Below are 22,864 nucleotides of genomic sequence, written 5' to 3'. Positions count from 1 at the left end.
ACTCTGCTGCCCTAGCTACCACCTGAGCATACGCTGTACTGTCCTCAGGTGGTGAGGGCTTAGTGGGGTACGACTCAGAGCTATTGTCCGATACTGGGGCGTCAGAGATCCCATGCGTCCTGGTCATCTTGGCTCATGGTGGTATGAGCTGGTGATTGTGACGGAGTCTGTGCCGGTGATATATGAGTTGCCGGTGGTGGAGAGGGTGGTGGAGTTACCTTCTTCACCACTTTTGCTTGTGGTGTTTTTTCTTGTTGTTGGAAATCTAGTTTCCTTTTTCTTCTGATTGGGGGAAGGGTGCTGATCTTCCCTGTACCACTTTGTATAAAGATCCGCTTTTGCGTGTGATCTACAGCTGTTTGTAATTCCTCCTCAAATCTATGTTTTTGAAGTTGGGAGGACAGTGATTGTTCCTCTGAGTAGGAACTGGCTTTCGGTTCGGTTGCTGGGCGTTTTGGCACCGAAACCGTGTCTTTTGTTGTTTTCGGCTCCGAAGAGATTTTCCTCTTTTTCGGTGTCGTACCTTCTTGGCGTCGACCATCTTCGGTGCCGCTATCTCTGTGCCAAGCGGCTTCGGTGCCGCTGTCTCGGTGTCGACCCTTTTCTTTGGCAGTTTCTCGGTCCCGAGATTGCTGCGTGCCCGTGTCTCGACCTGAGTCGGACGATCTCGGCACCAGCTCGCCCTTTTTCGGTGCCGATGGACGGTCACCTACTTTATGGGTTGAGCCATGGCCTGTCGGCAGTGGGGTCCCCTGGGCTTTGTCTGTTTTTCTGTGTGATGCTTGTTTCGACGTCTTACTCACGGTTTCTTCGACGTCGAATTCTTCGGAATCCGATTCGTGGATGGAGAATGTTTCTTCTTCTCCCTCTTCCTCGAACCGTTGTTGTCCTGTCGGCGTGGACGCCATCTGCAACCTTCTGGCTCTTCGGTCTCGGAGCGTTTTTCTCGACCGAAACTCTCGACAGGCCTCACACGTTTCTTCTTTGTGCTCGGGTGACAGGCACAAGTTACAGACCAAATGTTGGTCTGTATAGGGATATTTACTGTGGCATTTAGGACAGAATCGGAACGGGGTCCGTTCCATCAGTCTCGATGTTGCACGCGGTCGGGCCGACCAGGTCCCGACGGGGGATCGAAATTACCCCGAAGGGCTACCGGAGCTCTTCAAGATTCGGTGTCGATTCTAATCTAACCCGATACCGAACGAAACAATACCGACAAATTTTCCGTTGATTCTGACTAACTTTCCGACCCGAAACACGGAGCGAAAAGGAACACGTCCGAACCCGATGGCGGAAAAAAAACAATCTAACATGGAGTCGACGCCCATGCGCAATGGAACCAAAGTAGGAGGAGTCCCTCGGTCTCGTGACTCAAAAAGACTTCTTCGAAGAAAAACAACTTGTAACACTCCGACCCAACACCAGACGGCGGACTATGCACAGCATGTGTATCTGCAGCTACACATGCCACCAAACACAAGGGTTCACTTTGCTGTTTGAAGCCTGAACCACCAGGATCTCTGGTGAAGTGTGTTTAGTGAGTCTTCCCTCTGTGAGTAAGAAAATTAGGATCAATGGGTCTGTATCACCTGCCTACTCATTGGAGGGCAAGAATAGAACATTGACCAACTGCCTATCAAAGAATCAGTGATGGCCTCCTTAAAGGGAGGCAAGGGTTCAGACGTGGCAAGCCCGGGTTGCAAATTGTCTGGAAGATGTTAGACTTGGTCTCAACTGAAGACAGTTGCAATTCCAGGACCTCAGTTATCTCACGCTACTAAAGCAAATGATGCTCACTCTTCCATTGGTGGTTCAAGTGCTCTTTTAAGTACATGCACAAATTGTCTGATTATAATTTGGGGAACCACCACCAGCACTAGTACCACCAGCACCACCAGTACCAGTACCACCACCATCACCATCACCTCTCCCATAGCTCAGACATTTAGTTGGTTCTCTGAATTTCTCTCAACCTCGACAAAACAAATATTTTTACCTACCCCAGCCACTTAACTGATTGAGTTCCACTATCCGCTTTAAGGTGCATGGATATCATTCAACACTTCGTAGAGGAAATAGAGATTGCAAAGTCATGATTAATAAAAACTACGTGTGACTGATAATCCGTCAGTTAACATGGAGCACTAAATTAAATTCGGTCATTCTGTGGCTGGAAGAACAGTCACTGTAAGTGCTCTCAAGGCTTCCTGGCCTGTTTGTCAATATTCCCGTCCCACTGATCCCTACTTACTAGTCTAGGTCTGGGGTGGACATTAATCCCTCACTTTGGGGGATATGCTTACACTGTTATATGAAAAGAATGCTTTGAGTTCCTAGGCGAGAACTCTGCTATGCTACACATACCCACTTTGCTGCCTTTTGGCATCATCCTGATCCTGGACTGCCATATGAGATTCTGAAGGGGGAAAAACTGAAATTGCTACATCAAAGGCAATACTCTACTCCAGACCTCGGAGGTCACACACTGATTTGAAAACATCTGTTACAACATGCAAAAGGTGGATTCAAAATATCTACTGCCCACTTAATCCCTTGAAGTAAAATCCCGCTATTCTGCTTACACAAGAGAAGGTATTTGTGGATTCAATGAAAAGGGAGTATTTGACACAACTTTGGTAACTGTATAGGAATAGTAACCTTCTTATCTTAGAACAATACAGGTGGTCCCACCTCAGGAGTAAAGGAAATTCAGCTATTTTAGGCTAATAGATATAAAGCAGATTATTTCTACTATCAACCTGAGAGAACAGAGTGAGCACCTACCACCGACACAGGTCATAAAAATGACCACTACATTACACTGTGTCTCTAGAATACTGGTGTTCGCATGGAGGGAATACAGTACTCCGAAAAGCAGAGACAACTGAGGAATGGACACTGGGAGAGAAATAGATGATCAAAGCTGGAGATACTGCTGCCTCGTTTCCATTACTTTTATCTCAGTTTCGATTAATTATTTACACAAGTTGATAATGGTTAAATTCTGACACTAAACATATATTACACCAGTATTATTAAGCAAGACAGACTTCTCGATCAGCCTCTTGTACAAGATGTCAAGCCTCACAGGCAGACATCAGACACCATGCCCGACACTGCCTGACAAAGCAGGTATTGACAAAACCTATCCTAAATGACGGAACATTATCTGACAATGGACCTTGTAAATGCAATAATGGGAATTGTGAGAAAGCTATTAAAGGAGACTATGAGATTAAGTTCTACTCTAGTTAAGTATAGATTGAAAAAGCTTAGTTTAGAGGCCTGGCATCCCAACAGAATTACTAGTTTGGATATCTGGCTATATGCAGTGGTAGGGTAGAAATGTATGCTTCAATGCAACTGTCAAGCTCAAAAAGACGTAATGGGGGGCTGTTGAGAGACCTAGTTTAGACACTTTCCAAAGAGGCCTGATCAATTCAAAGCGAGTACCTTACACTACTTGAACAAATAACATTGCATGTTAAAAAAAAAAAAAAATCAAAGTTGTCCACATTGACGAAAGATGCTCTGCACCATCATCAGGTATAAGTGTCATTCCTTATTCTCGAGTTCATCTGTCATGGTGTTTAGAGGTCACAATATGTGGTTCACAACTAGAGAACTGTGCCGGCGATTGAGCAACTTCAGGAGGCGTCCAGCGTGCTGGCACAGAACCACAGACCCTACACTGTCCTGCTAGCTGCAGTATTACATGGAAGTGGTGTTGTTTGTGATAACTTGTAGCAGCCTCCTTTGGGTGATTGGCATGAAGGCGTTTAACGCCAAGCAGCTTGCCAACATTCCCAATAACCTGATGTGGAGCCAGGCTTCTGCCGCACACACAGGTACTCTGATCTCCATCGCTCCAAAATGGCCTACCCAACCTAGCAGTGATACATCTGTAACAACAGTGAGCTGTGGGTGTGCGAAGAAGATGGTTCTACCGGTAGCCCAACCACTGTCAAGCAGCCACCACCGAAAGACTTTTGCACTCTTCTCCAAATCCTGGATGGACTTTTAATGGGTTCCAGAGGTGCTGTGAAAACTGGGACTTCAGATTCCAATGCAGATGCCATCTGGCATTTTAGAAAAGAGGGATGCAGGAGCCTCAGACATCCTCACTGAGATCCAGGGCTGAAGCTGAGACATAAGGATCCATAGGCCAAATGTCCGTGACTCTGCGCTCAAGGGGAGAAGCATGAAATCGCACCATATTCAGGATGTCCACAATAACAGGAGCATCTGTAAAAGAGTCAGGTATGACTTTGGCAAGTTCATAAGTGAACCCTAACAATGTTAGAAGGTTCAGTGTCTTATAAAGGCAACCTACAATTGCATGGGGCAAAACTGCCTTCAACAGCCAGTCATCGAGGTGGGGAAGACTGGGATACTGAACTTCCGAAGGTGAGCTGAACTCACCGTCTTCACTTTCAGAACATCTTGTGGTTGCTGCGAATGCCAAAAGGGAGCATCGCAAACTGAAAATTCTCCTGGCCCAATGTGAACCGCAGTATGGGAATATGGACCTGCAGGATAGGAATATGGAAAGCAGCATCCTCCAAAACGGTCATTCAGTCTCAAAGATCCAGTACAGACAAATCCTGGACTACCGCAAGCACCCTGAATTTATCCTTTCACAGGAAGGTGTTGAGAGGGCAAAGATCTAAAGTAGAACAAAGGCCTCTGTCGTCATTTGGGACAAGGAAGCAGCCCCCTTCCGGAGACAGAACCCTCTCTATGGCCCCTTTGGTCAAAAAAAGACTGCATTTCCTGCTGGAAAATGAACAAGTGGTCACTGTCAGCTTCCGAAATGGGATGGCAGGTGCTGCGCGGTAGAAGAAAATGGTAGGGCATAGTCCTGTTGGACCATTTGGAAGATCTACCTGTTGTAAGTGACGTCTTGCCAGCCCTGAAGAAAATGGTGAATTCTACCTCCTACAGGGCTGCTGTGTGCTGCAAATGACACACTAAAGCTTTTTGAGGTTGCTGCCGGAGGTGCAAGGGGGCTGAGCTATGTATTGTTCCTGATGTCCACGGCATGGCTATTGGGTGTCACCCCCCAATCTCAATGGACTAAAGGGCTTGCTATAAAGGTGGTCGGGTCTGGAGCCAAACACCTGGTGGATCCATGAAGGGACAAAATTGTTTAGAAAACTGCCTGGCAGGCACAGAGTCCAAAGGTACAAGAAATAGCAAGCCTCGCCTTACATCGTTCTACACCCGAATCCGCCATCTCATCAAAGAGGCGAGCGCCATCAAATGGCATATCCGTTAAGGATGCCTGGACATTCTCTGAGAAGCCTGTAGACCTCATCTAAGCAGGGCGCTGAAGCATCACACGTGTGCCAAGTACCTGAATCAAGCAATCAGTTATGTCCAGGCTAGACTAGGTAACAAATGTTGCTGCATCCCACTCGTCCGCAATAGTCTGGGCTAAAGACATCCATTTGGTGTCTGGGACCGCTGGTAAGAGCTCCCCTATCCATGTTCCATAGTGAAAGGGTGTAGACACCAAGCAGTAAGATTATACACCATTGGGTGGGGGGGGGGGGCGGGGTGGCAGAGAATAGGAGGAGGGCAACAGAGAGGGTTTAACGAAGAGAGGAGAAACGGATAGGTGTATCATTTAGAGAATGAGGGTAGGGAGTAAGGATTCCGAGATGAGGATGCAAGAATGAGTGAAAATTAAGAGGTGGGATTGAGTAGGGTGGGAATGAGAATGAGAATCAGCAAAGTGTTTGATTCAGGAAAGACATCTGCAATCTATGCCAGAATGACTAGATGGGGTATGTAAGGATTAAAGAGGTGACAAAGAAGAGGATGTAGAGGGGTTTAGCGAGTAGTTTTGAAATTCATTATTTATAAGACATTTCTGTAGGTAGATAAAAATTGATGCTGAAAGGTTTCTTAGCCTCCTGTTGCCCCTTGAGTTGGGCTTACCAGAGACCATGTCGGTGAATAAATTATAAATAGCAAGAGCTCAATAAAAACCAACACTACAGCTTGAAGCCTGGCTCTGCATAACTTTTGCTATCAAAGGATGTTTGGTATTGGTTATGTTGTACTGCTGAGTGCTGCTGGCAATTGGTTGCTGAAGAGCAGAAGCTTCGGATATGCATCAGCAAAAATAATACATTTGAATTACTGTACTGAGAATCAGATGGATGACTGATATTGACAGTACATAAATAGCACTGCAGGCTAAATTTGTTGTAAACCACGGTGGAGATTATTATAATGTTAGTAACAATTACAACTGGAATGGGTCAGAAGAGTCCACAATGAGGAGGATGTAGTCCATGTGTTTGATTTTGAAACTACTTCTTGCACAAGTGCAAGAGACCTGGAATACTGTTTTTGAATACCTGGCAATAGAAACAGAGTTGAAGTGCTAGTTAATTGGTTGAACTAGCGACAAGGCACAAAGATTAATTTCTTATAAAAAGGTGCACCCTCTCAGCAAATATGTTAATAAAGAGCAGCATATGAAAAAATATCTGATAAAGGACATTTCCTACACTCAACTGCACTCTAAGCACATTAACACCCAAATGAGGACTGAGAGAAGCAATTAGCAACAGTCCATATGGATCTCTAACTCCCCCCACCCACCAATAATCTGGCCCTGAAAGCTGGGTGAATTTTTTGCTTAATAAAGGATGACAAAGTGAATTTGTCTTGTATGTCACATAAGGTTAGATTTATCTACTGAACGTGGCGAGGACTAGATGAACGGTAGGATGTCTTAATGTGTAAAACTACAGAATGTTAAGATTTTCACATCACAGAAGGTACTGGAGATAAACCCTCTGAATTTTGGCAAACATTGCTACAGATTAAATTTCTTTTCCAGTAACAAACATCCCAATCCTCTGGCTCAACAGAGCAGGAGTGTGGGAGATGCGGAACGTGACTGCTCTTGTGCTTGGAAGTTTATCTGGAGCTGACCTGCCCTCCCAACCCTGCCATACTCTGCGGAGAATAAAAATTCCGATGGAACAGATATTTTGATGGAACACAGATAGAGCTCTTATGCTCTGAGATAGCATGAGAACGTTTCCAGGGCCTTTGCCAGGCAGCTGAGATGTTTCACATTAACAATGTACAGGTGCAGCATGAATAGAATCCATTGACTTGTATTTCTGCCTGTGTGCACGTTTTGTAGCTGGACAGCAGATGCCGGTATAAAACGTGCAGGTGTAAAACGTGCAGGTGTAAAATGCTAGCTTTCCATTTTGTGTGAGGCTGAACAGAGGGCAAACACTACTGTAAAACACTACAAATGGCCGAGATGGACCTTGTTTAACATTAAGGAAAGTCAGAGGGGCACTGAAACAGTATCAGGCTCAAAGTGCTACTCAGAGGCTGCCACAGCCACTGCTCTGAGGACAGAGGAGTTATTTTCCTTAGAACGGCAAGACACAGTCTCTGCTCCATCTGTGGTCAGGGGAAGCAGTCATTTCCATAAGTCTACCCAAGAAAGGTTTGTCTTGTGTATGCAAGCCGCAGCCTCCGCTGACATACTAGGCAATAAATACAAATTTGTCCTGTCATGACACATCAAACATCGCGCGCTATAGTCCAGGACACGCTTAGGCATTATTGGTCACAAACCTTTTTGTTATTATGGGGTTTTATTAAAATCTTATTATTAGCACAGCCTAATCATTTGTGTTGAAAATGGCCCTTTTTGCAGGGTTATCCCCAAACTTTTTGCCGCCTTCCTCCTATTTTTTCAGGTCTGTTTTTGCTAGTTTATTGTCTCTACGCACTTTAGCACTGCTAATCAGTGCTAAAGTGCAAGTGCTCCCAATAGAAATTGTACTGTTGATTGGTTTATCCGTGATTGGCATATCTGAATTACTGGTAAGTCCCTGGTAAAGTGCACTAGAGGTGCCCAGGGCCTGTAAATCGAATGCTACTAGTGGGCCTGCAGCACTGGTTGTGCCACCCACATTAGTAGCCCTGTAAACATGGCTCAGACCTGCCACTGCAGTGTCTGTGTGTGCAGTTTTAAACTGCCAATTCGACTTGGCAAGTGTACCCACTTGCCAGGCCTCAACCTTCCCTTTTACCGCATGTAAGGCACCCGTAGGTTAGGCCCTAGGTAGCCCCAGTGGCAAGGTGCAGTGTATGTTTAAGGTACGACATATACTAGTGTGTCTTATATGTCCTGGCAGTGAAATACTGCAAAATTCGGTTTTCACTGTGCAAGGCCTATTTCTCTCATAGGTTAACATGGGGGCTGCCTTTAGATATCCTTAAAGCACAGATTCCCTTTGAGAGTAGATAAAAACATGGAGTTTAGGGTCTCTGAACTCACAATTTTAAAATACATCTTTTAGTGAAGTTGGTTTTTAAATTGGCTGTTTGAAAATACCACTTTTGGAAAGTAGGCATTTTCTTGCTTATACCATTCTGTGACTCTGCCTGTTTGTGGATTGTCGGTCTGGGTCAGTTTGATAGTTGGGCTGTTTTGCACCTCTCTAGACAGTGACACAAAAGGGTGCGGGGTGTAGCCTGCATATCCTGATGAGCCATCTGAGCTAGAGAGCAGGGAGGAGTGGTCGTTCACACCTGAAAGGACTGTGCCTGCCCTCACACAATGCCGTCTCCGACCCCCTGGTGTGCGTCTGGGTCCTGGCCTGGACAAGGAAGGGTCTTGCAAACACTTGACACTTTGCCAATTTCAAAGGCAGAACTGGGTATAAGAAGAAGACCCAAAAACCCAGACTTTTAGAATCTTTCTAGATTCAAAAGGAACCTCTGCCCAGGAGAAGAGCTGAAGAAGGAGTACTGTCCCTTTGCTGTGTTGCTTTGCTGGACTGGCCTGCAGTTGCTGCTTCTGCCTGAAAAGAGCGCAAAGGGTGAACTTTGCTGTGTGTCCTGCTTGAGAAAATTCGCCAAGGGCTTGAAGTAGAGCTTGCCGTGCAAGCACTGGGAACTGTGTTTTTGTGCTGTTCAAGAGAAGAAACCACAGCGACGCCGCCAACGCCGCTGCTGGCCTGCACCGTGACCTGTCGACGCCACACGGAGTTGCATTGCCCCACTACCCTGGTCTCACCGACACCGTCATCGGACGACTTCACAGAGCCGTTGCTCGCACTGTGACCTGTGGGCCCCACTCTCTGGCATCGCTTGCTCACACCACAGCCTGGGCATCCCCGACTACACCCCTCCTGCTGACACCGGCGCCGCTGCCTGCACCGTGGCCTGTGAACACCGCTCGTGAGGTACACAAAGCACTGTCCCATCCCGCACCGCAGCCCCAGACCACCGACGCCAGCACCATCGACTCGTGTGTTGTCACCAGGCATCCTGCCTGCACCGTGGCCTGTGGACACCGCTCGTGAGGGTTACGAAGCACCGTCCCGTCCCGCACCACTGGCTTGGGCCTACCGACGACATCGCTTCAGCAACGACGTCGCTGCTGCCTGCACCGTGACCTGTGGACACCGCATGTCGCAGCGCCCCGCTTCACACCGCAGCCCTCGTCTCACCGACGCCGCTGGACGCCGTCACAGAGCCGCTGCCTGCATCGTGACCTGTGGTCACCGCACGTTGCATCGTCCCACTTCGCACCGCAGCCCAGATGCCATCCACGCCGGCGCACCTGACTTTCATCAGCCTGGAGTTCGATCTGCAACGCGTGTGACCTCAAGGGCCCAACGTCTCCTGCACCGACTCCAGAACCGACACCACAACGTCAGTGACGCCGCTCTCCGGAGCTCACCGCGAAGATCACGAAGCCCTGCAAATCCAAGGTACTGTTTGTGGGTCTTTCTGACACCGTAGCTGGCCCGCAACGCCGCGGCTGGCCTGAACTGTTGGTTTTGTTGATCACGACGCCATGATAGCCCTAGGTGAAGCTATCGACTTCAAGGAACTGTAGTTTTGAGTAAATCTTGCAGAATTCATATTTTTCTTACTGTATGTTGGATTTTTATCATATTTGGTCTTGTTTTATATAGATAAATATTGGCTATTTTTCTAAAACTGGTGCGGTGTTCTTTTGTAGTGTTTACACACGTCACATTTTCCCAGAAAACTGACTTGTTAATTGCAAAGTGCCTAGCTGTGGATTTTGGGCTGTAGCTCAGCAGGCACCCACAGGAAAAGTAGCAAACCTGTAGATTTATTTGAAAACTGGGCACCTAGGGGAATCCAGGACTGGGTGACTTGTGGGGCTCTCCCCAGGTTCCATCACCCAGAATCCTTTACAAAACCTCACAATTTGTCTAAAAAACACATTTTACTCACATTTCTGTGATGTAAAGTTCTGGAATCTGAGGGAGCCATAAACTTCCTTCCACCCAGCGTTCTCCCACGTCTCCTGGTAAAAATGATACCTCACTTGTGAGGGTAGTCCTACTGCCTGCGACAGGAAACCCCCCAAAATGCAACATGTATGCAGATAATTTTTCCATTGAAAACTGACCCCCTCTTTCCCATGTGGGTAGCTCTAGATTTTGGACCCCAGATCAGCTGACACCTAGGCAAACTAAGCTAACTTGTACATTTTTTTTTAAACTAGACACCATGGGGAATCCAGGATAGTTTGACTTTTGTGTATTCCATTAGGTGTTCTTACCTACGATGCCCTGCAAACCTCAAACCTTTCCTGAAATCACACATTTTCCTTATAGTTCTGTGTTGGAACTGTCCAGAATCTGCAGGACCTCGCAAAAATCCTACAACCCAGCATTGTCCCACCTGTGCCAATAAAAATGCTGCCCCACTTGTCTAGCTGGGCCTAGTGCCGTGACAGGAACGGATCAAACCAAGCACAATGGGAGAGATTGCATGGAGATTCCTATGGACCTCAGTATTGCCGTATCTGCCACCCCCCCCCCCACCCCTGGGTAGGGGGGGGGTTCACTTGGGAGGGGTACCAATGATACCTCTCCCTTTTCCTCCTTTTTCAGGCTGAGATAGCCCCCTAAGCACCGAAGTACTTTCAATGAAATGACATCAGTGTGGCACTGATCATCATTTCACTTTAGCAAAAGAAACAGCCTCAGGAGATGGGGAAGCTCTGCCCCCATCTCCTGAGGCTGTTTCTTTCTAAAGGAAATACCTCTGGTGCCCGCATCAGAGGGCTTTCAAGTGCCAAGTGCCATGTGCGCCGACGGCCGGGAGCCATCCGACTGCATAAGCACTGTAGCTGTCCGACGCACCACAAGGGTTAATTAAGCAGCTTCTTTTGCTCTTGAACACATGACATACATTAACCTGTTAGGTGCGGGCGTCGGCCACTGGCCGACGCCCACACACCCTCCCTGGTGCGGGTCACGACCAGTGGCCGACACCAGGAAGGGTATCAATAAATCCTCGGGTGCGTCGCACCCGAGGATTTTATTTTTTTTTTAAACCCCCCCCCCCGGGAGACACAGAAGCTTCCGTGTCTCCCCCCGCCCCCCCACCCGCCCCTTTGTGACGTCAGCGCGCCTCGAGACACTCCCCTTTCTTACGAGGCCTTCCTGAAAGTGTTTCCTGGCCCCCCGGTCGCAGCTGTGCTGCGATCGGGGGCCAGAAACAGTTTGAGAAGGCCTCGTAAGAAAGGGGGAGAGTCTCCCCTTTCTTACGAGGCCTTCTCAAAGTGTTTCCTGGCCCCCGATCGCAGCACAGCTGCGATCGGGGGCCAGGAAACACCACTAGACGCCAGGGATTTCACTTTGGGGGGGCGGCCCCCTCGGAAAACGGGCCGCCCCCCCCCCCCCCGGGGGCATAATTAATAAAAAATAAAAAAAGGTAGGTGCCCCCTGGGGGGGGGGGGGGGGGGGGGGGGGGGGCGATCGCGCCCCCCCCCCCCCAGGGGATTGTTTTTTTTTTTTATTAAAAATAAAAAAAATAAAAAAAATGACAGGGGGTCGCCCGTGGGCAGGGTGACCCCCTGTGGGGGCAATTTTTTTTTTAGATGTTGTAGGGTTTCCCTGGGGGCCATTTTGAACCCCAAGGAAACCATACAACAACTAAAAAAAATAGATCTATATATAGATCTATATTTATATATCTATGTAGATAGATATATCTATGTACATGGATATATCTATAGATATATCTATGTACATAGATATATATATATATATATATATATATATAGAGGTAGATCTATATATACCAAAGAGATTTATAAAGTGTGCTACTCACCTGTGAGGGTCTCAAGGCGCTTGGAGGGGGGTGGGGGGAGGGAAAGGGGCTGGGAGGTTCACTGTTCGAAAAGCCAGGTTTTGAGGCCCTTCCTGAAAAGAAGTAGGTTTTGGGTCTTGCGAAGGTGGGTTGTGAGGGCGTTCCAGGTTTTGGGTGCAAGGTAGGAGAAGGATCTGCCCCCGGTGGTGGTGTGTTTGATGCGGGGGACAGAGGCGAGAGAGAGGTCAGCTGAGCGGACGTTTCGTGTGGGGGTGTGGAAGGTGACTCTCGTTGAGGTAGGCAGGGCCTGTGTTGTGGAGTGATTTGTGTGCGAGGATGAGGATCTTGAAGGTGATCCTTTTGTCAATGGGGAGCCAGTGGAGGGATTTGAGGTGTGGAGAGATGTGTTCGTGTCGGCGGAGGTCGAGGATGAGTCGTGCTGCTGAGTTCTAGATGCGTGTAGTTTGCGCTTGAGTTTTAGAGTGGTGCCGGCGTAGAGGGCGTTTCCGTAATCAAGCCTGCTGCTGATGTGTGCGTGAGTGACAGTTTTTCTGGTCTCTGTGGGGATCCATTTGAATGTTTTTCAGTATACGGAGTGTGTTGAAGCATGAGGAGGTGAGAGCGTTGATTTGTTGGGTCATCGAGAGGGAGGAGTCTAGGATGATGCTGAGGTTGCGTGCGTGGTTGGCGGGGGTGGGTGCAGGGCCTAGCGTGGTGGGCCACCATGAGGGGTCCCAGGTGTTTTTGTGTGGGCCAAAGAGGATTATTTCGGTTTTGCTTGAGTTGAGTTTCAGGTGATTGGCTGTCATATATATATCACTTTTGTCAATATGTGTGTGGTTTCCCTGGGGGGAAAAGGGTCCGACTTGTCTAGTGGCAGTTTTAGTGCCATAAAGAAGCGCAGAAGGTTTATATGCCTACTGCAAAGAGCAAATCTGTATTTTATGTAAATAGCTGAGTACATTAGCAAAGTCTATGGAGAGATGAAGGGCACTTTTGCTGGGTGGTAATGAGGGAATCCGAGGAGGAGGGAGTGGGAGCACCAATAATGATTGTTGGACTGGGCACAGGAGGTGCTAAAGACTGTGACGAATGGTATGTGACAAGGTGTTTTTTGAGTGTCTTGAAAGTACGTGCTGATTGAGGGAAGAAGCGCAGGTAAGGTGGCCTCTACTGTTGCACGTATCTCACACATCATCGATTTTGTGACTGTCTACGTAGGCTAGTGTTTTAGAGCAACAGTTTAGCCAATAGCAGAGATGGCATCTTGATGGATGACTGCTGCCTACACTCGGGTTATAGAGGACCGCTCTGACATAGGATCAGAGACTGAGACATCAGATACTGAGACAGCATCTGAGGGATAGGACAATGGCGCAGACTCTGGGAGTGATTTTTCAGTCAGAGGAGTCCCATTCGATAACTCCTCTTCCAGTACATTATGAGGGAGGTGATGAGGACAGTCCTGCTGTCCCTTCGCAAGCTGTTTGTGCAACTGGGTAATAGTGGGTTAGGTCAACCCAGAGAGCAGGTGAATGCGGCGGCAAGCAGAGAGAGAGTGCTCTCTTGGGAGCTCCCCAATTTAGTTCAGCCCCAAATTCCACCACCCAAATCATATTGTGGAGACATCAAAATTATCCATGGCAAAACAAACTGGTTTTGTAAGGCAGGCACCTGTGTTTTTGGTCCTGGATTCGGCGGCCATATAGAGAAACACACTAAACCCAAACATTTCTGGAAACTAGACATTCGGGGGAGTCCACAGAGGTGTGACTTGTGTGGCTTCCCCAAAGTTTTCTTACCCAGAATACCCTGCAAAGCTTAAATGTTGAAAAAAAACTAAATTTTTCTCGCATTTCTGTCACACAAACTACAGGGATATGCTGGGATCCACAATATTCCTACCACCCAGTGACTCCTCACCTGTCCTGATAAAAACACTACCCCACTTGAGTGCCTACACCTAGTGTCTGTGTCAGGAATGGATCACCCCAGGGTCAACAGCTGCCTCACGTAAGGACCAACATTGACCGTTGTGTGATCTATTCCTGTCGCAGGCACCAGGCCTAACCACACAAGTGAGGTATCATTGTTATCGGGAGGCTTGGGGGAACGCTGGGTGGAAGGAAATTTGTGGCTCCTCTCAGATTCCAGAACTTTCTGTCACCGAAATGTGAGGAAAACTTGTTTTTTTAGCCACTTTTTGAGGTTTGCAAAGGATTCTGGGTAACAGAACCTGGTCAGAGCCCCGCGAGTCACCCCATCTTGGATTCCCCTAGGTCTCTAGTTTTCAAAAATGTACAGGTTTGGTAGGTTTCCCTATGTGCCGGCTGAGCTAGAGGCCATAATCCACAGGTAGGCACTTTGCAAAAAAACAGCTCTGTATTTTGTGAAAAAATGGGATGTGTCCACGTTGTGTTTTGGGGCATTTCCTGTCGCGGGCGCTAGGCCTACCCACACAAGTGAGGTATCATTTTTTTCGGGAGACTTGGGGGAACATAGAATAGCAAAACAAGTGTTATTGCCCCTTATCTTTCTCTACATTTTTTCCTTCCAAATATAAGAGAGTGTGTAAAAAAGACGTCTATTTGAGAAATGCCCTGCAATTCACATGCTAGTATGGGCACCTCGGAATTCCAAGATGTGCAAATAACCACTGCTCCTCAAAACCTTATCTTGATCCCATTTTGGAAATGCAAAGGTTTTCTTGATACCTCTTTTTCACTCCTCATATTTCAGCAAATGAATTGCTGTATACCCAGTATAGAATGAAAACCAACTGCAGGGTGCACCTCATTTATTGGCTCTGGGTACCTAGGGTTCTTGATGAACCTATAAGCCCTTTATATCCCCGCAACCAGAAGAGTCCAGCAGACAAAACGGTATATTGCTTTCAGAAATCTGACATCGCAGGAAAAAGTTACAGAGTAAAACATAAAGAAAAATGGCTGTTGTTTTCAGCTCAATTTCAATATTTTTTTATTTCAGCTGTTATTTTCTGTAGGAAAACCTTGTAGGATCTACACAAATGACCCCTTGCTGAATTCAGAATTTTGTCTAGTTTTCAGAAATGTTTAGCTTTCCGGGATCCAGCATTGGTTTCACACCCATTCCTGTCACTAACTGGAAGGAGGTTGAAAGCACCAAAAATAGTAAAAATGGGGTATGTCCCAGTAAAATGCCAAATTTGTGTTGGAAAATGTGGTTTTCTGATTCAAGTCTGCCCGTTCCTGAAAGGTGGGGAGATAGTGATTTCAGCACCAGAAACCCTTTGTTGATGGCATTTTCAGGGAAAAAACCACAAGCCTTCTTCGGCGGCCCTTTTTTCCCATTTTTTTGGAAAAAACTAAATTTTCACTGTATTTTGGCTATTTTCTTGGTCTCCTCCAGGGTAAACCACAAACTCTGGGTACCATTAGAATCCCTAGGATGTTGGAAAAAAAGGACGCAAATTTGGCGTGGTTAGCTTATGTGGACAAAAAGTTATGAAGCCCTAAGCGCGAACTACCCCAAATAGCCAAAAAAGAGCTCAGCACTGGGGGGGAAAAAGCCCAGCAGCTAAGGGGTTAATCACTACCCTAACTGGATTTTACTGAATGTGATAATCATACTCTGAGGACTGCCATTGCATATACACATAATTCACCCTCACATGCCAACATATGGTGAAGGAAGACATGCTTGCTTTGTGTAAACTATCTACACACAGATAGGATACCATTATAAACAGATTAACCTTTCAAATGTAGTTTCAAAACTGTTTAAACTTGAAGCTGACCAGTAATAGAAAAATAATTTAAACTGCGTCCCAACAAAGCAGGTATTCAATCCAAATACCAGGCCATGCTTACCTTTACAGGATTTTTGTGAGGTTCTTTTGCAAAGAAATAAACAGTAAGGACTTTCTGCTTCTGAGGTAAGGGTACCGGTAGGTAGAGGAAGGGATCAAAAGTTATGGACACCTAAAAGCAGAGACAGTGATAATCGAAAATCTGGGGTTAGACTAGTATTGTCTGCAAAACACACCACACATGCACATAACATCCTGACACTGCTTATCTCAATAAATTAACAATGAAGAATATAACACTTGATGGTTTTCATTAATTGCACACTTTTATAATTGTTCTTAGCCAGTGTGTAACCTGTAAAATCTCAAAAGTTGAACTTCTCTGACACACCAATTAGCCATACTCAAAAATGAACAATTTCCGCAACATGCCTGCTACAGCTATGCCTAATGGAAAGCAGAATTTTGCAGAAAAATATGACTTAGAAAAGCATTCACTAAACACCGATATTGTTGAAAATTCAATAACTGTTAGTTTTTGGAAAGTGGCAAAATCAATTTTTTTCCTCTGACACAAAGCAGATTTTTTGTGTCAGAATCAAAAAGCACTTGAGACAACCCACACTCCCCACACCAGAAATACATAGACTGACAAACTTAAATCGTTGGAAGTGGTTTTTATTAAAAACATTTAAAACATCTTATAACTTTAAAGCAAACTAGTTACACCAAGTGCAATAGGTATTCATTCCACCAACAGTTACCATATTTACATGTCATGAGAGTTAGTGACCATAAATCAATTCTGACAGGATCCCTTCCTGTCCTGAACCACCATTGGACCATACAAGTAATCCATATCTCACCTGTATCCGTAGGAGGGGCGGTTACCCTGACTACACCCTACCTTGTCCTCATGCTTTGGGTTCCTCCCCCCCTCCAAACACCAATCAGACTCGGGGTGTAACGGGGCGGCCAAGAGCTGGAGCCCCATGTTCCCCCCCCAGCGATCTTAGCTCCCTTACCCCTTGATCTGGTGTGTATATCCGCTGGTTGGCTCAGAAATTCAGGATCCTATCCCAGGTTTCCTCCCGGGGGCCCAACCTTGGGGACCCCCCCTGTTGTTTCTAGTCACATTTATATCTCAATTTCCGCTAAACCACACTTTAAAACCTAACTAAGGGAAAGGGTGGGTCAAACGGAGGCCCCGGTTCCACCCTGCCGCCACAACAGATAAAGAAGGGTGATCCTTCTTGGGGGGGGCTCTTAAATAGCCCCCCACCGGATTGCGGCGGCCGGATGCGGCCAGAAGCCAACGCGGACCCAACGTCTGGCCCCCTGCTGTACTTCCGCCCCCACGCCTCACGAGGCGTGGGGGCGGAAGTCCTGCCGGCCCTGCGCACCTCTGGTGCGACCAAGGGGAGTGCTGGGCCTCGGAGGCCCCGCCCCCTAACGGGCCGCACTTTGGGGAGGGCGCTTTACCCAACTCAAGACCAATTTACAAAAACACTTCAGATTTTTATAAAGTTTTAAGACTAATATCAAAAATCGGGCAAGTGCTTTTTAAGTTATGAATTTTCAAAATTTAGAAAATGTCTCAGTTCTGTGCCTAATTACGCATCATAGGAATCACTGGACAAATACTTTAAAAATGCATATAAAATCAGGCAATGAGTTTACGAATGTCTCCTTTTGCAGATAGGTTGGGGTCGTCGGTGGGCCCTGTGGACCAGCTGGATAAGTTCAGGTGGCTACCGGTTTCGGCGGGAGCAGCTGCAGAAAGTCGTTGTAGCTGGTGCAAGACTACTGCAGGGGGTCACTTGGAAAAGCACTGCACAGGTGCACTTTGAGGTGAGTCCGGTGGGTCCCCTTGGAGTGCTGCGGTCACAAGGGGAAGGGTGGACCCTTAGAACAGTGGGATCTTTGGTACAGGGCGGCTGGGTGCAGAGCAAATAGGTGAGCCAGGAGCTGTGCGCAAAGTTGCCCTTGGGAGCAGGAGATAGGTCATTTTGAGGGTAGCTTGCAAGTCAGCAGGGGCACTCTGGTGGGAGGCCCTGGTGTTTTGCTGAGGTCCCTCGACTGGGGCTTCCTCCTGGTCCTTTTTCAGTTGGTAATGGACTGCCCTTCTGGGTGTGAGATGCAAGGTGACTTACACCTGTGGCTATTGCACAGTTCGCCCACTGAAGGTCACAGTGCTACCAAACGTGAAACACTGGTACATTTTGTCCTTGTGGTCCATCGAGTGAAATTTGGTCCGGCTGTGGCATCCAGTTCCTTAGTCAGCAGCCTGTCAGTGAACTGGATTTCACTGGTCTTTGTTGCAAGAGAGTGATGCCTTCACTCCGAACGCCAATCTTTGGCAATTTTTTTTAGAAGTGTGGAGGTCCTCTGAAGGTTTTTAGAGTCCTTCTGATGACCGAGCAACCCCTCAGTGGCAATTGTCGAGTCCTGGATGTAGCAGGCAGGGTTTGGCACCGTTTTCTTGATGCAGTAGGACTTCGGTTCTCGAGCCTTGTGTCTCCTTTGCTGCTGGTCTTCTATTGTATTAGAATCTGAATCTCAGGTCCTGGGGTTTAGTGGGCGTTTAGAGGAGTACCTAGTAGTGACCAATGGGTCATCCACCTTAGGGTGGCTACACCCAATATGTGGCCACTTCCTGTGGGCAGAAGTCACTTCCCTATCCCTAATAAGCTATTTTCCTACCATACAAGAAGGAGGAAAATAAAATGGAGGGGTCACCTTGCATGCAATAACTTAGGGGTGGTGCAAGATGGGGCTGACCACTCCTCCTGTCCTTTGTGTGTTTTCCAACCGTTGCTCCTGCCAAAAGTAGAGGATTGCAACGGAGGCGGCCATCTGCTGATAGCAGCAGGACTGAGGATCGAGTTTCAAAGGCAGTAAGCCATTTGAAGCTTGCTAGCAGGGCAGTGCACATTCCTGATGAGGGAGGTGTGACACCTCCACCCAGGAAGGGTTTTGTTCTCAGACCCAGAGAGCAGGAGCTCTCACCCCAGGGTTCCAGATTCTTGTCTGGTGGTGGTAGGCTGATCTTAACAGGCCAGCAACCATGCCAGTGCTTGGCAGGGGTCTCCTCTAAGGTGGCCCCTGGGTACATTTTGCAATAAACCTGATACTGGTACCAGATCGGATTTATCATTCTGAGTTGTTTGATACCAAACAGCCTAAGATTCAGAGTAGCCATCGTGTAGCTGTGAAATTTGTACTGACCAGTGTCCCACACATGCACTTAAAATGCCTGCTCTGTGCACTTACTATGTCCCAGGTTTGGCAAGGACAAAGTAGGGACATATTGCTCATGCATCTATACCCACACATACAGCATACTGCACACTGCCTTAGGGCTGGAAGGCCTGCTAGAGGGGTGACTTACCTATATTGCATGCAGTGTGAAGTGGACACAGCACACAGGCTGTGTGAGTTTGCATTTTATGAAGGCACCAGGACACTCAGCCTGCAATGGCCATTTCAAAACAGTTTACTGCTATCATAATATTACCGAGAATACTCAACCTCACAACAGGAAGTCATTCAAGCATGTGATTATATGAAAGATCCAACGCTTAAGAACTGATCTTTTGTTATGCGTGCATAAAGAGAATTAGGTGAGATGTGAATGGATATAAACAAATTAATTGCGTTGACCATGCATTTCAGCAAAAACGCTCTAGAAAACTAAACCCGATTGCCTTCTACAGGCTGCTGGAGAATCAATCCTACATTGCTCATCAAACCATTTAACAAAGCAATCTGAAAGCAATTATTTACACACCATTAATCAAGTGATCATGTCTTGCCAAGATTCTCACCAACCTTTGAACAAACTGGGCAAACCAGCTTGGATTTGTACTGGCCCTGAAACAGGTCCACAATAAAAGAATCATTTCTCATCTTGTGGCGGTGCCAAGCTTCATCTGCTACAACCTGGAAATGTAAAAATGAACTGAAATTTAGGATTACAAAACACCCATTTGTCACACAAAAATAAAGAGCAATTATAAAGAGCATGCAAGAGTTTTTCCAACTGTTTTATTAAAATCCAGTTAATTGATTCTGCACGGAGTTGGAGGAGTCCATATATGGGAGAGACTACCAAAAGCACCAAACGACACACAGAATAAAAACGTTGATAAAGGATTTTAATGAAAAATCAAATACATGGGCCTGGCACTAGGGATGGACCCTGTGGTGTTGGGTGACATGAGAGGGGAGGGGACTCAAGAGTATCAATTGTCTTCACCAATAGGAAAGCTACTTTCACACCTACTTATAGCAGCTTAGCTCTCTACTGCTCAGTTTTGTAAATCCACAACACCCTGTGAGAGAGGTATGGTGGTCCAAGATAAGGGTGATCTGTGCAATGGAAAAGCTTACAGCAATATTGAGAGATAGAGTTGTGAAGTTGGAGAGGATGTGGCATGCCTTCTATATTTATCTAAAACGTCAGCTGAGGATAGGCCTAGGTCAAGGCAAGATCCATTTCAGTATGAATCCGGCATATGCAATCCAATTTCCTCTGGGACTCATCTTCAGATGTTGATGGGGCTACTGTTTACATACATGTTTACATAGGCGGGAATACGTTCGGGAGGCATGCGATGCCAGGGTGCATGAATGTGAGGTCTTGTGATGGGAGACGTGTGGGGAGGAATGTCTCACTGATGCAGGCAGATTTAACTTCTTAGTGAATAGAACGTCTAAATAAAGAGACAAACTACTGATTATATTTTATTTTAGTGAATGTGTTTTTTTCTTTCTTTAAATCTCATTGTTATATTCACTTTATCATGTTCCTAGAGTGCAACAGATGTCGTATGAAGACAATCAGTATCTCAAAATTTTAATTTAAGGACAATGACTGTGAATTAAGGATAGGCTTTTGAAATGTGAGAAGTGGCTTTAAATGTGTGCAATACATTTTCAAAAATGATGCATACATTATTAGGCTAAGGAGAGTTTTTTTTTAGTTAGACAATGTTGAACTAAAGTGTATTTTATATTATTAATTTTTGTGCGTATGACAAAAAAAACTAAAAATATTTTGAAAACAAAATACAGTTCAACATACAATGGTGTAAGTTGCCTCAAGAGTAGATAGCTAGACCTCAAATATTGAAATCCGTTCATGCAATTACAGATTCACAACTCACATATGAAGTACTGAACAAATTTGGTCAGAATGAGATTGCACTTTTAGGTAACCAAATTCATCTCCAAAAACAGAGAACTGGCCACAATTACAGTTGGATATATACAACAGAATCCTAGCGATTAACTATCAACCATGCAGGATGTGTATAAAATATCTGAAAAGACAAGACAAAATGAACTAGCAAAGTGCCTTCTTACTATTATTGATTACTGTATGGGGCAGAAGGCTGACCACCACACTTAACATCTTTCAAACAAGAAGAATCAACTGCAGACAGACCTGGGCCGTAAACTAAGGTTACCAGATTGCTCCATGTAAGGTTACCAGATGCCTTCATATCAGTAAGAATGCACTTCTCTTGTCCTGGGTATTGAGTTTAAAAAACAATCTTTTGAGGTGTATGAGTCAAAGTGACCCATAACTACAGCTCCCAGATTGCATTCAGTCATTAAAAAACAAATAAGGACTGAAGCACTACATCCTTGGTGACATGCAGTCATATGTTAACCTTTTCTTCACTGTAAAATAGCTCAAGTGGGTCAAAAAACAACTATAATTCCACGTAGATTACTGAGGACTTCAGAAAACCTTTTCAGTGCCAACAAAATGAAGGACACAAAAACTGACAAAAAGAAACAAGGTAATTACATGCAACAATACTTAACCAATTAGGTGTATTCTATATAGTCTGAGGCTGTTTACATTTTTAACATTCTCCCCACCTCAGCGGCGGGAGAAAGGAAGGGAAAAGGGTGGGTATAGCAACACTTTTCAGTTATCAAAGTATCTTGTGAAGACCACTGGCCATCCGTAAGTAAGTGATGAAGACTGTCCCAGTAACAGCACATCATTTTATCTATTTTTGAGGTGGAAGAATCCATAACAGGGAGGAAGGGAACAATCGGGTTGGCGGAGCACCAGTAGAGTACATCCCACACTGGACATATTTACTCACTTCATTTATTAGGCTCTTTATGGTAGAAGCTCAAAACCAAGAAAACTCACAAGAATGTTTAACCTATTATAAAAGCAAGAAATCATACCATAGTCAATTATAATTAATACTGTGGTGAAAAGGTGATGGGAACGCTTCAGAAAGACATTGACACATCAGGGCAATGTAATCAATAAAATACTGGGGAAGACTGTACCACAAGTGGGAGTGAGTTTCAAAATTTGGGGCAAGAAGAGAAACCAAATTACAGTTAGAAGTAGTACAATGTGGGGGAAGGTAGCCCGAGGGCAACGAGAGGTGATTTAGTTGGATGAACAAGATAAGTTGACTCCAAAAAATCATTGATTTTTTTTTTTTTTACTCCTTTCAAGCCTCCAAGCCTTACTGTAAAGACAAGTATTCTCTAAATCTCATGTAATTAATATGTTGGTAGCACTGAATCCCCAAAGTTACGATTATCTTGAAGTCAGGTAATACCTAGCCCCTGGCAGTTACAGCACATCACCAGACCCCACCAGACTGCTACCACTTGCACTAGAATTACTCTACAGCAAACTTTGTTGCACCCTGGCAGACACCGCTGCCCACCAGGGCACAGCTCAAGCACAACATGCCATTGACCAGCATCACAAATGTGTAACCACAAATGTGTAAATGCAGGTAACCAGTCAGGATGACAGAGAAGTATGGCAGTAAAGGAAGGTTTGGCATTAGCTGCAGGTTGGTGCCAGAGAGTTACTTTCTTTCACTAATGTCAGGTCCACTTGTGCACTGAACTCAATCTTTATGATCTTAGTGGGCACCACCTATTAAA

At 45.9% G+C, this 22,864-nt stretch overlaps 1 protein-coding gene across 4 annotated transcripts in view; it reads right to left on the bottom strand.

Annotated features, from left to right (window-relative positions):
- Window positions 1–22,864, bottom strand: part of USP19 (ubiquitin specific peptidase 19) — a 458,230-nt gene that overhangs the window by 227,771 nt on the left and 207,595 nt on the right. For all 4 annotated transcript variants that reach the window (XM_069206188.1, XM_069206190.1, XM_069206191.1 and 1 more), the window contains 2 exons: window positions 19,757–19,867; window positions 15,987–16,097 (listed from right to left, as the gene is read on the bottom strand). In XM_069206188.1, the coding sequence (XP_069062289.1) occupies window positions 15,987–16,097; window positions 19,757–19,867 (222 nt within the window). The remainder of the gene's footprint in view (window positions 1–15,986; window positions 16,098–19,756; window positions 19,868–22,864) is intronic.

The sequence above is a fragment of the Pleurodeles waltl genome, chromosome 9 (assembly GCF_031143425.1).
Source record: "Pleurodeles waltl isolate 20211129_DDA chromosome 9, aPleWal1.hap1.20221129, whole genome shotgun sequence".
NCBI lineage: Eukaryota > Metazoa > Chordata > Amphibia > Caudata > Salamandridae > Pleurodeles > Pleurodeles waltl.
This window is presented reverse-complemented; position numbering and strand designations above follow the sequence as displayed.